A 17,387-nucleotide genomic window follows, 5' to 3' on the forward strand; every position below is an offset into this window, starting at 1 on the left:
TGTTTCTATGAACTATGTTTTAAAATAAATGAGACGAGTTGCATCTAAAAGATGGATAACCTTAAAAAAGGTTGTAGATATTTTGTCAAGTTTAACAAAGGGAGTCATAAGCATGTTGTTTCTGTGCACTAAGTTTAAAATGAATATGTGTATTGGTTGTACTGTGAGACAACACTCTGCACTGTTAGACTTAAGTCTTATGCTTAAGACTGGTAAAATTATATTTAGGCTAGAAAGTATATGCAAAAAAAATATTGGAATATTGGTCTTCAGAAAAGTATTAAGAAAAGAATTTGTTGTTTTCTGTGTCAATTTCTTTTTCACGTAATAATGTTTGTATGTTTTGGAGGAATCTTTTTACATGTTCATTCACATTCAAATTTAAAAACACTGCAGATAACACCCCCCTTTTTATCCCCTTACAAAACAATTAGAAATAATATGTTTATCACACAGTATTTTCATATAAAATTTCCTTTCAGATTTGGTGGAGCTGGCTTTGGATCAAGAGATTATCGTCAACAGAGTAAACCAAAGCCTCAGCAGACCATGGGAGGATATGGCAATACTATGCCTGCTCCAGTTTACAATAATTATGGTGGTGGATCTTATGGCGGTTCATATGGTGGAAGCTACAGTAACAACTCTGGTCCAGACTGGTGGGGAAACTAAATAACTGACAATTTATACAACCACATTTGTTCTTGTGTAATTGTTTTTTTGATGGGTAACTAGTGAGGGAGAACCGGTGCTGTCAGTAAGATGGAGTTCCAAATCTAAATTTGTTCCCATGTCCATGGTACTCATCTATTGTCACAATCTGGACTTGCCATTTTGTATTTGATAGGATAAAAGTGTATACTAGAATTTATTTTTTTCTAAAAATGTGTTTGCGGAGAATATTAATTCCTGGTCATTTTTGGGTGACATAGGTTTTTTGTTTAATTTGAATAACTACCCTAATTTTATTTATGGATTGAAAACAATTACATTTTTCATTACCATTAAAAAGTTTCTAGCTGTCAACATGTAATGATTTACAGTATTTATAATGACATCTTAATAAATTGAAGGTACAATTTGTAAGAAATGCTAATTTTTTAAATGATGAACATTTTTGCATCCATACTTCAGGTACACTTAAGTTATGACTAGCTAAATCAATAACAATTTTTTGGTTTAGACAAATGATATATTTAGTTTTTAAAACAACAAATGTTACGAATTTAACTTTTTTTATTATTATTAAATATGTCTTGCAAACTTTGATCAACATGATTCATTTTTTTACGAATCATATATTAGATAAACTTCCTTTTGGAAGAGATACATTAAGTATAAGCAAAAGAAAGTACTTATTTCATTTTTGATAGATTTTTTTTTAAATGTTATTGGTTTAAATTGTTGCTCAAATGTAATTTGATTTTTTGTGACGGTCACTTACTGCTAAAGTAGGTCAGTGACTTGAATTTGTTGATAAGAGTAATTAACTTTTTATGGTGTCAAGGATGTGCAATGATCAGGTGCATCTACATCTTGTTATTGTTATGAGAGCAAACATAAAATCAATGAAAGGTTTATAACATAGACATTCCAAAACTTGGCGAGCAGATATCAAATTTAAGTTGTGCCTTTGCATGCTTGCATTACAAATATCATCATGATTTCATTTATTTAAGTACAAAGTAACATATGTTTAAAAGTAAATTGACAGATTTTATGATTACTTCAAAGTTATCAGATGATAAACCAGAGTTGTCTTGCTATAAAATGATAAACAAATTGCGATTGCTTTCTTAAGATATCATTAATTCTTTTTAGCCATTAAGTTTTTTTTTAATCATACATGTATATCCTAACTAATCCTGTTAAAAACTGATGGATCAATATTACAGGCTAAAAGGGAACATGCAAACCCACATACTTGCTTTAAGTTTTAATTTGTTGAGCAAAAGAATTGATAAACAAATAAGAAAATAAATTAGAGATTGTACATTTTATACATTTTGTTGAATAATATACTGCCTGAAATTTGATTAAAGTTGATTGAATTGATGCATTTTGCATGTTAAAATGGATGAAACATTTGTACATTGACTAAAATTAAGATAAACAAATAAGATGTGCAATGATATAACCATATACATGCGTTTTTTTTCTCATGGCTCATTTGTGAAATCCAAGTATTTTGTATTTATTAGATTTTACTGTCTCAGTATTCTATTTGTGCAATCAATATTTATAAATGTAAATAAATATTTACCTTGCCCTTGAATATTGAGCTAAAAGAAAATGAAAGTGATTATTTACAATTGATAATCAGTAGGTTGAATAAACTCATATTATTTCATTTGTGTCTTAACCATTGTTAGTAACATACATTTTCACATTTCTGGTAGAAGGGAAATCATTTAAATTTAAACTTTCATTTTGTTATTTCTTTTTTGTAAAGTAATTTATTGATTTAGATAACAATGCCTGTTTCTTTAGTTTTTATTGTCCATAAATGATTTGAAATATTTTGTTAAAAAGTTCCAAATGAAAATTTTCCTCTTGCAGTTGTAAAGTTGGTAAATTTAAAATCATTTTAGTTTGATTTCATTACTTTGTTTTATAAATATTACAGTCTTGTGAAAGACCAAGATAATTTATTGAAGTATAAGATTTTTGACATAACATATTCAGTGTTAAGAACTTGTCCTATCCAATGAAGAGATATCATTGATTATTATGTGGGTAAATAGATCCATTCACCTGTAAGAGGGTTTCTGGTTGGATCAGAGCACTGGTACAGGTATATTTTTTATTCATTCCTGTTATGAGTGCCATACATTTTTGGGGATACCAATCTTACTGGTTCTGCCTCTGGTTACTCGGCCTGACATTTTATTGTGTAGTGTAGTCTATATATGCCGTCCTGTTAATGTACTATCAAATTTTTATGACAATTGTTGTGCCAATATGTTTGGCACCACTTATGTAATCTCAGTTGATTGTGACGAGATTGTAGAAAACAATGAAGATATCTGGTATCAAATTACATGTGTGAATTCTTACAATAACATTTCCAGTAACTATAATATACATGTATTGTAAACTTAACATGTTAAAAACTGTACGCAATTTGAACAGCAGACTTTTGAAACCAGTTATTTTCTTATCATGGAACAGTATTATGGCATGTAGTGTGAATCTTGACCAAAATATACTCAAAGTCTTTCAGATATTGAATTGTTTACTGTCATTGTTATACGTTTTATTCATGACATTGTTGATACTCACCAAGTTTTAACCAGCCTTGATGCAACAGATGTGTAATATTTGTTGCTCTATGCTTGTTAATTTTATATGAGCATCAACGAACAAGTTTTCCTTGCCCAAAACATGATTTAAATGGGGGTAAATTTAAAGAACTTCACATTTATAATCTTTTTTTCTTGCTGACATTTATATATTTAAATGATGCATAGAAAGGAGATTGTTTTCAGTCAATGTAACAAGTTGTGAACTTTAATCTTCGTCAATATTTTGTTACATTATTTTTCTTTTAATTGTGGTTATATCACTTTAAAATAAAGAAGAAAACAAATACCATCTGATTTATTTTTAAAATGTGTTCATAATTTATTATACATGCATTAAGATTGTAATATTAAATATAAAAACAATTCAAATTTGAAAGTATACGATAAACACTGCCTAATTGTCCTACTCACACAAATTTTTGTGGATAAAATTCTCATTTAAACTTGCTACAAATTTTCTTCATTAGATTTTTTGTGGTTAGGGCAACTGGTATACAAGTATTCAAGACTTTGATCTCAGGGTATGAAAAGAATTGTGATTTTTGAAGTGTGCCCCTTCAGTGATGGTGTCTTACGGCACAGTATTCTTATAGAATTAAGGATGCCATATTTTGCACATTACATGCCATTGTATGAAATATAATAAGCTCTCTTGTTAAGATTGTTATCATCTTGTCATAGTGTTGCTGGGTTGAAATACACATTTTATTGTTTATAATACATATCCATTGTTGGTAAATTTTATTTTATAGATTATAGATAGAAATGCAAGTGTTCAGGAAAAATAAAATTTACCTGCGATATTTTATAAAGAAAAAGAATTTGTCCTCATTCCAGTGTATTTTGTTTAATCTTTTTAATTGACTGTCAGTGTCTTTCCATGATATATATATATAAAACTTGCCATGTCTTTAAATGTATTTTAAATTTCATAATTGAAGAATCATGTCTCAAACACACAAGATATTACTTTTTGTAAATATGCTTCCAAAATATTTACATTTTGGTACAAGGCATTGTTATGTTATTGTACCTGTCCAATATGGTTCTCAGACATGGTAAAAATATTTTCAAGTTTTTGAAAGATCAAAAGATCAGACATTGTAGTAGTTTATGGGAATTAATATCTGTGTTTTTAAGATTAATGTTCTTCATTATTTGTGAGTGTTCAGTTATCTTTGTTTTACATTGTTCTAGTTTTTTACTTTAATTGGATTTGTTTTTTATGTGAATGAATAGATAATTTTCTCATTGGTATGCTGAATTGCTTTGAATCTCAGATTTTTTCCATATAGACATCTGGTTCCCTTTAAATATGTAATATTCTTTCAGCATAGATTGGTGCAATATAAATATATATGATATTTATTGCACATTTGTGACAACTGGCTATTTTGACATCAAATATATTTTCAGTAGACAAAATGAATAGATATAAAATTGATCTCAATTCCTCAACAATGTAATATCATAATCTGTTATACAAAATCTCAAATTTAGAAATACTTATGTGAAGGTACAATTTGATAACTCAATAAAAGATGAGTGATTAAGGAATGTTCTGCCATACAGGTAATATCAGTGATTGCTGAAGATTTCCTGTTGGTATATTGATTGCTTGTGAAATAAATGTTCTGGTATACAAACTGACTCAAGTCAGTGATTATTTATGTCAAATTGTCATCCTCTGCTCATAATAGTTTCCTCATATTCATAATATTATGTGATATAAATAAAGATCTGATTTATATATAAGTCAAGACTTGGTGCTCAGTTTTATGCAATTAATTATTCTAAAATAGTGCTTCCAAAGGAAAATCAAACATAGTGCAAGTGGTGATAACAGCCTGTTGGCTGAGTTTTTTCCTTTTGCATATTGTTATTTGATATTTGTTTAATATTGTTTAGAATCAAGTTATCTGTGATTTATTTTCTACAGCTAAGTGCAATCTTAACTGACAAGTAGAAGGAGCAAATGTTAAAATAATGTTTTATAAACATTTTTATTTAATTTTTTTATTAATTTTTCATTTAAATTTTTTTCTTTTTGCAAATGGCAATCTCTTTGATTTTTATCATTTTATTTTTTATAAAACTGAATGAGAGGGTCTTGATTTTTTTGTTGTGAGTGTGGGGAAGTGTACATGTTGCAGGGGATGATTTGGTTAAAGATTAGTTTTGAAAAAGGTATATTTTTATGGTATAATTAAGTACCTATGAAAGATGTTAGTTTTCATTGTTAACATCTTCCTGACTTATTATTATAGGTTTACCATTAATGTTTTAATTTGAAAAGAGATTAAAATAATTCAAGTTATTTAAAATATTGACTGAAATTATTATTTGAAACTGGTGTTCTCTCCATTGCCTTTTGGAATCATTTGAATGTGAAGGTCAAATAGATTGTTTTATGGATATACTACGATACATGGTGCTAAAAACAAATGGTATTTCAAAATTCTCATTTAACCAAGCTGTATCAAATTTGTGGAGAGAACACTGGAAATAGTTATACAATTTGCTGTGATATTGCTGAGGGCATTGTCATAAATCTGAAGAAATTAAATGATTTTCTTTTTTGTAAAATGAAACGATTAACTCTTTGTAAAAAGAAACTCTAGACAATTTGTTTTCTATGTTAAAGTTTAATATAATCCACCAATAATTTACTGTTAAATGAATAAATCAGTTTTATCAGGAGATTAGTATAAGTGCCTTATTATATATAACTTGAGTTCAGTAGTCAAAAATTGAAATTTGAAATGGCATTTTTTTCCTGTTTGGAATACAGAAACTCATAAGGTTTAAATAAATTCAGGGTAAGATGTTGATGCCTGTTGTATGAAGAGCACAGGATGATAACTTTTGGTGCGATCCATGTCAGCATTGTTGAAAGTAAAAATATATTGTTTTCTAAATCTAGTCAAGTACTGAAATGTAGTCAAATGATTTTTATATTCCATTGACTTATTATGCCTTGATAACATAAAATGTTGTCTTATAATGTCCTATTGTTTTTCTTATGAATTTAGAATGTTAACATTGTAATTTGTATGAAACAGTGTACATCTTGATACATTCATTTGTAAAAGATTTCTAAAAATAATTTACACCAACAGTTACACACTGAACAGTCATAAAATATGTGTCATAAGTATCAAGTAATATGGGAGTCATGAATATTACTTGGGAGTCATGAATATTACTTGGATTCATGTCACATGATGGTAATAATTCATATTTTTATTTTCTAAAATTTGTTATCAATAACTTAATAAATATCCTGGTGGAAATACTGGGAAGGATCTTGATTCTGACCATTTAGTTTCTTTACCTTTGAAATAGACAATCAATATTTGGAAAATTTTGGATTGGATTTGATAATTTATACCTGCCATTTCCAGACTTTATTGTGAAACCATTTTTTTTAGCAAGAATTGTGCCAAGTTATTCTTCAACAGTATATTTATTTTGTATTAGTTGCATAGGCCTTGCTTTCACGAATAACTTGAACGCCAAAAATTTGTTTCATTAATTCAGAAATGGTAAACAATTAGTTTATGCATATGATCTATGAAAAGACTGATAAGTTTATCAGTGAAATGTTATAGATTTGAATTTGAATTTACCAAGACGTCAGAAAAACAAATGATAAAACAATGAAGATTGGAAGCAAGGCCTGGTTACACAGTTCAAGACTTCTTACAAAGAAGATTTGTTTTTATGTTTTAGTGGATGAAAATAATGACACCACTGTTATTATTTTAGGAAAGAAATCAATCATTAATATGACTTGATAAGAATTATTATCAACAAATCCTTTTTGTAAGAGGTCCTCTCAGTGGTTATATTTGGGACCAGCCTAAATGTGTTTGACTTTTGACCCATTGATGTGTATGTGTATTGATAAAGCATGAAATGAGAGCAAAGAAAAATAGGGCGGCATTTACTTGTAACTTTTTTTTATGTGTCAGGCCAAGAGATGTTCGTTTTTATACTGAGAACAAACATCTATTTAACTTGTATTTTTTTACTTATTGAATGTGGTTGTTCAATAAAAAAAATCATTTCTGTAATGTCTTATTTACTTATAAAGATCACGACTTGTTGAGAGGATCCATATGTGTCAAATCATTCTTAGCCATTCAATGAATTTTTCAGTCTCATAGTGGATAAAAAAAAAAATAAAGAAAACATATGATTCCAATGAGATACCAGATACCAAAATGACATAAACATTAAAAACAAAATTTTCAGCATACAGCTTTCTACAATGAGCAAAACACACACTGCATATGGTGGGCATTCAAAGGCACCAAAATGACACATGCAAAAACAATTCAAAAAAGAAAACTAACAATTGTTTATTATACAAACATGTTGTCTCTTTGAACATTTCTTTATTCAACCCATAATGTGGTATTGATATCTTTAAGTGTAAGTGTAATGAACAACATTGTATCCTTTATCACATTTTCTCAGTAGCTACAAAATACAGTATAAGGCATCAAACTTTTTGGAAAGCTATCCCATGTGACAATTTTGAAGATCAATCACTTGACCCAAGTGCATGTATTTTCAAATTGAGTTGTGTATAAAAAAAAATGCATCATACAACAAACCAGAGCTTTTGATACCAAGCATAATAAGGGTAAGCTTCACATTGGGACACATATTAAGATTTGTCATTTGTCTACTTCATGTTTGTCATATTTCTGACATCTGGGCAAAAAATTCTCTTTATTACAGCAAATACTTGTGTTTTTGTCTCGCGTGACGGAGTTGAAAAGTGAGACATAGGAATGCTGTTGACAGCGGCGGTGACGACAGCTTCAACAATATGCTTGTTTGTGATTACGTTTAGTTTATGGTGAACGACTAGTGGTAAGTTAATATAAGTTAAATGGTTCGCTACTGACCCAATACGGATCCATAGGGGGTCAGTAGTTAACCGTAATGAATTTATCGGACGCTGGACTTTTTCTGACGCGTTTTGTAGAAAAATAAACAATGAAACACAACAACATTAATAGATGACGTCGCCATTAACGCGTCAAGAACTCCATATGAAACTTACTAACCCCATACGGTCTCATAGGGGGTCACCACGTGACAGCGTTTAACCAATCACAACGTGATAATTCATCTGAGGTCTAATAATGATAATTGGTATGCAGTTGTATTAGCATTGGCATATCTCATTTCCATGGAGATTATGTGACCCCTCCCCCGAAGATTTTGGTGTATTGACTGAAACTTTTGCTTAGTTTGTGATTAGGTGAGGTTATGGGGAACCACTAGTGGTAAGTTAATGATAATTGGTATACAGTTGTTTAAGCATTGGCATATCTCATTTCCATGGAGATTATGTGACTGTGCCCCCCAGTTATGGTTAATTGACTTTGAAATTTTGCTTAGTTTACATGTATTAGTTTGTGTTTAGGCTTGTTTTAAAGGAACTACTTCTGATAAGTCAATGGTATTTGATATGCAGTTGCATTAGCATTGGCACATCTCATTCCCAAGGAAATTGTTTAGCCATTTACCATCAGTCATGGCTTATTAACTTTGACTATTTGCAAAACTTACATGTTAAAGTGTTGCTATTATAATTTCAACATTGGCATTATAGAAACCATAAACTAGAGGCTCTTAAGAGCCTGTCGCTCACCTTGGTTTATGTGCATATTAAACAAAGGAAACAGATGGATTCATGGGGGGCAGCAAGCCAGTTGTCCAATTCAGGGTAGATAGATATTTACTAGATAAACAAGTTAACCCCTTGGGAGATTTGCTTTAAATGCTTTGGTTTTGGAGTTATAAGCCAGGCCCCCCCCCCCCCTCCTTTTTGTGGAAAACATTTGGTTGATTGTAATTATCGGGAATCACTGAAGCATGACTGGAGCATTTCATTTGTTTGTTTGTTTGTTCGTCTGTCTGTCCTGCTTCAGGTTACCAAAAGATTTGGTCACAGTAGCTTTTGTCGTGCCTGTGACTTTTATAGACAAAAGCTAGACATAGGGATAGTGATCCAGCGGTGTAGGCAGCAGCTGCGTTAGCTTACTTCTTAAAAGCTTTATATTTTAGGTGGAAGACTTGGATGCTTTATACTTTGTTTATGGATGCCCCAGGTTAAAGTTTCTGTCAGTTACATGTCCAATGTCTTTGACCTCATTTTCATGGTACACTGTTCATGGTCCCAACAGTAAATGAAATATGGGCCTAAAGGGACCAAAATTAAACTTAGTATGATTTCATCAAAAAATTGAATTATTGGGGTTCTTTGATATTCTGAATGTAACCATGTATTTAGATTTTGGATATTGAGCCATAATAGGTAAATGTCCAATTTAATTTGTTTAAGTTTTAGACCACATTCATTCTGTGTCAACTATTTAATCACAATCCAAATTCAAAGCTGTATTAAGCTTGAATGTTCTGTCCATACTTGTTCCAACTGTCCAGGGTTTGACCTCTGCAGTTTTATCAAGCTGCGCCCTGTGGAGCATCTGGTTTTAATATTCTTAGCAATAGGTGAAATATATTTGGGGTATGGAATAATTGTTAGGTGTTCATATGTGTTTGGCAATTTTCATCTGATCTTAACTTCATTTTATGGTTCATTGGTCAATCTTACATTTAACTTATAATGGAAAGTGTGACTTGGATGGAGAGTTGTCTCATTGGCACTCATATGACATTTTCTTATAGCTAAATTATGACATAAATTATCATACTAGATAGACATATACTAAATAAAATTGACCTATTGTTTGTAGTATAAAAAGAAAGAACAAACCATGAATATAAATATTACATGCTAGAAACCTTTTTTGTGGGAGTTTCATTATACATTTAGTTGTCACAGCATGAGGCCAAGAAGATAACAAAAAATATATAGTATATATAAATAATTCATTTTATGGTAAAAATTGATAGAATATTAGATATTAACAATTGGACATTTTGAAAAGATTGCTGTCAATGCATTAAGTCTTCAATAAAATGCTGAAGTGGTTCATTCCCTTCTACAATACATGATATCACAGCTGTCTATAGAGATAAATGATCTGATTCAACAAAATGTCTCTAAGTGTTTCAGCGATCCAAAATCTTAAAGAAATATTCAACCTGAAATAGAAATATGAAGTATTATAAATATTTCAGTTTCATCATTTGCCAGTCCAGAATTGGAACTGTTAAGTAATCTTCTTTCAGATGAAATAAAAAAGTTGAATCCTTTGTAATTAATCCATTTCTGATGAATGATGGGTATATATGAAATGAATAATAATAGGCTTCTTCATTTCCTAATGTGTGCCTAAGCTTAGTAAATGACTGACAGTATGTTACTTTACTATTTGCATGTGGATACAGTATGCATTTTTATGATTCCATCCCCTCTTGACATTAGAAATTGACAATTTTTACATATTTTTTTTATTTTTTTTTGTATCCTTAAAAAAAACCACCAAAAAAACATTATTTTTCTTTTCTGATAATAGAAGTATTATGGAATCAGATGTCCTATTTACAATTAATCAACCTATCAAATGTGATTTATATAGTGCAAGCTGGTATGTTGTCAAGGCCCCGATTAAAACATTCTTAGAACCACAGATACTATTGTGTGTTGAGCTGACAGACCAAAATCGATGTAATAAACAAACATTTGTCTTTTCTGTACCAATTCTTACCTCTAACAATCCATCCTCAGGTAAGTCTGTGCAGTGGACACCATTTTGTACTTTGTCTACACCGAATAAAGCTCGTAGAGTTCTAGGTCTTAGATGACGTGCTATTTCCTGAAGAACAAAAACAGAAATATGTTTTAAAAATTTTCAACAAAATATATCCCAAAATGTCTATTGGTGACAGAAATTTGGTGATTTATGCTTCTATTCTATTTTAGTGTTCTTATCCATAGTTGAAAATTATATGCTGCCTTGAAGACATCAAATGCACACATACTTTTACTTATATCCTTGTATACATTTATCATGACTAAAGTTTCACAACTTACTGGATCTGCTGGTCCAACCATTTCTCTGAATTTTGTTGGTGCTTCCTGTGCCCTGATCTCCATAGCAATGCATGGACCTGACGTTAATTCTGATACCATAGAACCATATTCCTGTACTACTCCTTTATACACTTCATAAAATTCTTCAGCATTTGCCTTCTCCATGTGGAATATTTCTAACACTGAGATCTCAAAACCTGCCTCCATGATAGCACTTATAATTTGTCCAGAAAGACCTACAATATTTCATTGAATAAATTTCATTTATTTTCATGTCATAATTTTTTTATTAAAGATGACTAAGGAGATAGGGTTAGTTGCAAGCATCTAAAAAATAAAAACTTAAGCTGACAAAATTTTCATTTTCCTATCAATTAGCTATTAAAGTATTCAATATTTACATATGGTTGATCTGAGTTTTGTCGCAATATTTTTGAAAATATTTGTTTAGCTAATTTATGTGTGTTTGTGGACAAGTCTCTCATTGGTATTTATTTAATCAGATACCTATTTTATTAATATTACCATACTGGCATACATGCATTACTGAATAACCATGGCCAGTGGGCCATAATTTAGTAATGCAAATTAAGACAAAAACATACTGTTGCTCATATCAGTCTTATGGCTTATGACTGATATTGAAAAGGACAAGCAATAATACAAAGATAAGCTTAAAAATGTTAACTTCCTTATAATTATTCTATGACTGCATAACTATACCTGCTTTAACTGCATGTGGTTTGATGACACAACATGTACATTCACTATACTTGGCAGTGTTCTGTCGTCCTGGTCCAGTGCTGGGGAAGAAAAACTCCACCTCTCTAGCAGCTGAAGATGTACTGTCTGAACCATGGCACGCATTTTCTGTGTTGTCTGAAAATTGTCAACACTTTATATATCAGGTTAGATCATATGAACATTAAAAATATAGTTAAGGACTCATCTGTCTGTTGGTAGTATGTTGTTGGTTTGCTGTGAATGCTGTCTCATTAAAGTAGAAATATTTACCCAACATCACCTTTAACTCAAAAACATTTCAGCAAAGGTTTCAATTGCAACAAGTGAGTTGTTTATGTAATTCCTGAATCTGTAATTTTCTGTTTGATAGTAGATTGACACATAAAAAACTTAAATGAGAGACTTAAAACTGGAAAAGAAAATGTGGTTTTATAAGCATTTATAAAAACATCACGTTAATTTCCTAATGTACAGTAAAATAATAAATAATTTAACCCTTCAGTTACACTTTTTTATTTTTTATTATTAATTGTTTTTGGCTTTTAACTAGCTGTCAGTAACTGCAAGTACTCTCAAATCGTATTTTCTTGTTCATTCGACCTGTTGATACTGTTTATTATGCTTTGTTGTTATTTTATATTTATATGGATCTTTGTCTATATATACCAGCTTTGATTATTTGGAATATCTTCTAATTTTCACTTCTTATTACTACATTTGTATAAACTTCAAGATTTACCTGTATTTTTTAAAACCAGTTTTTTTTCTAAAGTGAATATTTTCATAGGGTTAAATATTTCGCAGTGGTGTCTTGCCATGGCTTTGTTTGGACTTGTTTGTTTACATTTTGGCCTTGAATGTTTGTCCCTAATATTTTATTAACTGTGCATTTGCATTCAGATATTGCAGATCAAATTTATTCGTTCATAGTGTATTTATTTATGTTTTTTGATTGATATAAGCCTGCCAATTGATATTTTATCGTGTGTTTTTCTATGTTGTGATGTTGCTATTGTTTCAGAAAAAGGGAGAAGGTTTGGATCCATTAAAACATTTAATCCCACTGCAAATGTTTGCACCTGTCCTAAGTCAGGAATCTGTTGTACAGTAGTTGTCGTTTGTAATTAATATGTGTTTCTCTTTTTTTGGCACTCACACCACTTCTTCCTATATCTATTGACATCTCTTTTATATTAGAAATAATTGAGCACACACCTTTTCCAAATCTTGCCCGTATTGACTGGGGTGCCACTTTTCTTGCTTCAGCTGAGTCTGTTGGACCAAGTAATTCTCTCCAAGCAGAGATTACTCCAGGTCCCATCATTTCAAATGCTATTACTGGTCCTCGTGTTATAAAATTTAACAAATTACTGTGATGAAGAGAAAAAATATATATCTTTAATAAGTCATATGATTAGTTCAGTCAGGAGCATGTTAGTTTAGTGGTTGTCTTTGGTTGTTTTTTGCCATAATGTATTTTTATCAATTGTTTTAACAAAAACATGCAATTGGATTTTTCTTTCAGACTGTTTTACATTTTTCATACCAAAGCCTTTAATAGCGTCAACACTAAGCTCATTGTTGAAGGCCATAATGTAACCTATTGTTGTTTACTGCACTTTCTTTGGTCTCTTGCATTTTATTAGTGGATAAAAGTTTCATTATTCAACAAAATTGTAAGTCAAATTTTATATTCTTAAACAGTTGTATTCTTTTAACATATACATGTCCCTTTCATGGTTTCTTTGCTGCTTTCAACATGTTCAGTACATTGAGTTCTTTGTACAATATTTTTTTAACATTTCTTTATTAAATTGCTTCTTAAATCAAATTCTATTTATGTTTTCTTTTCCATGAGATATCAAATATACAGCAATTGATTAAAATTTTAGCCTACCAAACAAAAGTTTAGGTCTAGAAAAATTCTTTCATGGAGAAATGAAAGTATTATAACAGTTTTTTCCATATGGTAGTTCATTTTTCAGGTGCAAATAAAATAATGACCGTTAAAGATGTGTTACAGAAAAAAATATACTGGTATAGGATTTTGTGTACACTTTCAGTTATAAATATTCTTTATTTGAAACAATGGTAATCGTAAAGATAATTGTGGTACTCACTCTAAAAATGGTTTCCCCTGATGTTCTTGGTAAAATTGGAAAGCTTCATTTCTATTGAGCTGACACATTTTTAACTGTGTAATCATAAATCCTTTTTGATATATCACATCCAATATTTGACCCATTTTGGCTGTGGAATCTGGTTTTATGATACCCAAAGTTCTACAAATAGAAAGTAATACATATTCTCATGAGAGTTGTATACAGCTCTTTGTATTATTTCAAATTCAGCACAAAATTTAAACTTCAATGTTGGGATTTTGTTGTTTGAGCAATTGTCATGTCTTTAAACAGCACAATCCATCATTATCCAATTTGGTAGAGATCTTCTTTTTTTTTTATGTCATGTATATCCAGAAAATCACGTTAGTTAACAATTTGAATATGAAAAGTAGTACATTTATTGAAAAATGAACAGAAACATATGATTATAAATTACAATTTGACTTTAATAACCACATCTCTGTTAAATAAGTAACTGCTTTATTAATTTTGTATCAATTTTATTTCTACAAACCTTTCTTTTTTATGAGAAAATCTGGTCCGAGTATAATCATCTCCATAGTCTACAAATTTCAGCTGTCTGGACAATATGTTAACTGTACTACCAATATATAAATCTTCTAGTCGTAAACAGTCACTAACTTTTGTCTTCTTCAGAAATACTCTGTGATTTTTAATGTCAAACTGAAAGATACAACATCACATATTGTAAATGGATATAAAACTTTGTCACAACATATCAAATGTATTATTAGGTGTACCCAAGGATTTGTATAGTTAGACTATACAAATCCTTGGTCTAACATTTTCGAATAATCAGTGTGAGAATTTTTTTTACAGGAATCTGGATATCTGTCATGTGTTAAACATGTTAAAATGAAAATGTTGATCAGATGTCCCAAATGAATACTTTATAAGACTGTGATAGCTTATGGACATAAATGATACCCACTAGATACTGGTCTACTGTGAATTTTATTTCTATCTTGAGTAAATTAAGATTACAAAAAATAACAAGAGGCTGTCACAACGACAGCAAACCGGATTTATTAGCATTTATTTGTGTCCTGGCAATATCACAAGATCCATTACTGATGATTGGTGAAAGTGGAAATTGTCAATATCAAATTTGACCTCTATTTTGTCATCAGTATCAACATATTAAAATTTGAAAAGCTTAGATTGAATGGTTTGTGAGAAAATGCACGGACACGACTGGAAACACCATTTTTCAATCTTTCAAGAACCATAACTCCTGAACGATAAAAGTCAAAATCGTCATTATTGAACTTGACCTCCATTTTGTCATCGGTAACAACATATTAAAATTTGGGAAGCTTTGGTAGAACAGTTCATGCGTAAATGCATGGACACGACTGGAACCGCCATTTTTCAATCTTTCAAGAACCATAACTCCTGAACGGTAAAAGTCAAAATGGCCATTATTGAACTTGACCTTCATTTAGTTGTCAGTAACAACATATTAAAATTTTAAAAGCTTTGGTTGAACGGTTCTTGAGTTAATGCACGGACAACATTTGATTACCGCCCGCCCGACCGACTGACCGACCGCCCCCCCGCCGAGCATCCCCAATTTAATAACCGACATTTTTGTCACAAAAATCCGGTTAAAAATGATGAATTGAATTCAACATATTCTTTTTTGTAATCTCAAAAAAAAAAATCATTCATATTAAGAAACACCTTTTCATTTTAAATTTTTATAATTTTTAGCTATCAAACCAGTAAAATATTTAATGTAATGGTACATGTTGTATTACCATTTCTGCTGTTTGATCTTTGACATAATACATAAACTGATATCTGCGTATGAAGGCTGCATGTGGGTCATACCATTCAGCAATGAAACAGTAACGGTCTTCTTCCTAAATAAACAATATAATATAAAGGTTTATTTGTTGAATATCATTATACAATGTACAATGTATGTAACAAAACACTTTTACTGAAATAACTTCCAAGTCCCACCAACTGATTAGTAAACCCTTTTTTTTAGCATCTATATATTTTATATTTATACAAGATACTCAGTAGCAATTTATCTTTTAATTATAAAAATAAGGAACTGTTTCAGATTGCAAGCGAGATGACTATATGGGATGCTGAATTCGAATTGACTATAATCAGGTTACTATTTCACTAGATGTCATTTGAGTTTGAATTCTGTTCAGAATTGGAATGGTCTGATTTTTGTTTTATACCTTAATTATGCTTAATACCTTTATCTTCAGGTCATTAAATTAAAGTGAAAGTACAAAGAGAAAATACAAACGTGATTAATGTATTCAAACGCGCAAGTGACCAAAGTACATATGAGAAAATCAGTGTCAAGATGACGCATACTAAAGACTAAAGACTAATTAAATGAGCCAACGGCTTCCACTGACCCATCATCTTGGAAAGTTGTAATACAGTTTCTGGTCTCATAATAAAATGTTTATATATATTAGGCTTATTAATAATAGAACTTATTTAGGTGTGGGCAGCTGAACACTTAGCATGATCATATGAATTCATACGGGGTTCTTCTTTTGGTTTCCAGTAGTCCTTCGATGATATGAAGATTATTTGCTGTTTGCACAACATGGCCTATATATATATATATATATATTTACAAAAACTATTTGGAAATAAATTTGAGGAGCGCAATTTTTCGCCTTCAATGCAGACTAAAAGATATTCAAAGTCTTTGCTGTCACATGTTTTCAACTATTGCTGTGAAGGCAACCGACTTCCAGAAAGAAAATTGGATTGTCGTGGTGCACAAGCACATGCTCATTTTACATGAGGCTACGATAATTGAGAGCTTATCAGATAGCACCTGTCTCATATTTGAATACAGCACATGTCAGAACAAATCAGGCAAATTATTTACTTTGAGGGTTCCTGGTACTGTTAAAACATGATCAAATCAATAAAATTAAGATTTTATCATTTCATTTTTTTCAATGGTTTCGTTTTAAATTTTTCTCTTACCCCCATGTTGACACTGGTACGTATATATTCTGTGGTAGGAGGTGTTGATCCTTGTTAATATTTGAAAATGTGTTGCAGTCTGAACAAGTTGTTGTTGGCAACAAACTTTAAAACATGATTTGTAAAGGGTTATCTGATTGGTCACCGTGGACACTTCCTTTGAATGAAACCGGAAGTTGTAATGTTTTGGGTGGC

At 30.6% G+C, this 17,387-nt stretch overlaps 2 protein-coding genes across 9 annotated transcripts in view; one reads left to right on the forward strand and one right to left on the reverse strand.

Annotated features, from left to right (window-relative positions):
* LOC134712411 (ATP-dependent RNA helicase DDX3X-like) overlaps positions 1 to 7,381 on the forward strand; it is a 28,199-nt gene extending 20,818 nt beyond the window's left edge. For all 8 annotated transcript variants that reach the window (XM_063573933.1, XM_063573934.1, XM_063573926.1 and 5 more), the window contains one exon: positions 483 to 7,381. In XM_063573933.1, the coding sequence (XP_063430003.1) occupies positions 483 to 672 (190 nt within the window). In that variant the 3' untranslated portion in view covers positions 673 to 7,381. The remainder of the gene's footprint in view (positions 1 to 482) is intronic.
* Positions 7,382 to 10,201: 2,820 nt separating this feature from the next.
* Positions 10,202 to 17,354, reverse strand: LOC134712412 (nucleoside diphosphate kinase 7-like). The gene is made up of 9 exons (XM_063573935.1): positions 17,193 to 17,354; positions 15,977 to 16,081; positions 14,710 to 14,879; positions 14,193 to 14,354; positions 13,288 to 13,442; positions 12,052 to 12,207; positions 11,329 to 11,564; positions 11,003 to 11,110; positions 10,202 to 10,436 (listed from the first exon to the last, which is right to left on the reverse strand). The coding sequence occupies exons 1-9, from the start codon at positions 17,196 to 17,198 to the stop codon at positions 10,404 to 10,406; spliced, it is 1,131 nt and encodes a 376-aa protein (XP_063430005.1). The 5' UTR covers positions 17,199 to 17,354; the 3' UTR covers positions 10,202 to 10,403.
* Between the last annotated feature and the right edge of the window lie 33 nt (positions 17,355 to 17,387).

This window comes from Mytilus trossulus, chromosome 3 (assembly GCF_036588685.1).
Source record: "Mytilus trossulus isolate FHL-02 chromosome 3, PNRI_Mtr1.1.1.hap1, whole genome shotgun sequence".
Classification (NCBI taxonomy): Eukaryota; Metazoa; Mollusca; class Bivalvia; order Mytilida; family Mytilidae; genus Mytilus; species Mytilus trossulus.

Excerpts from the sequence above, each read along its gene's own strand:
- LOC134712412 (XM_063573935.1), bottom strand. Across the intron at positions 13,443-14,192 it reads CAGGGGAAACCATTTTTAGA|TAATTTGTTAAATTTTATAA; the intron begins GTGAGTACCACA and ends TCTTCATCACAG. Across the intron at positions 12,208-13,287 it reads ACGGGCAAGATTTGGAAAAG|ACAACACAGAAAATGCGTGC; the intron begins GTGTGTGCTCAA and ends GACAATTTTCAG.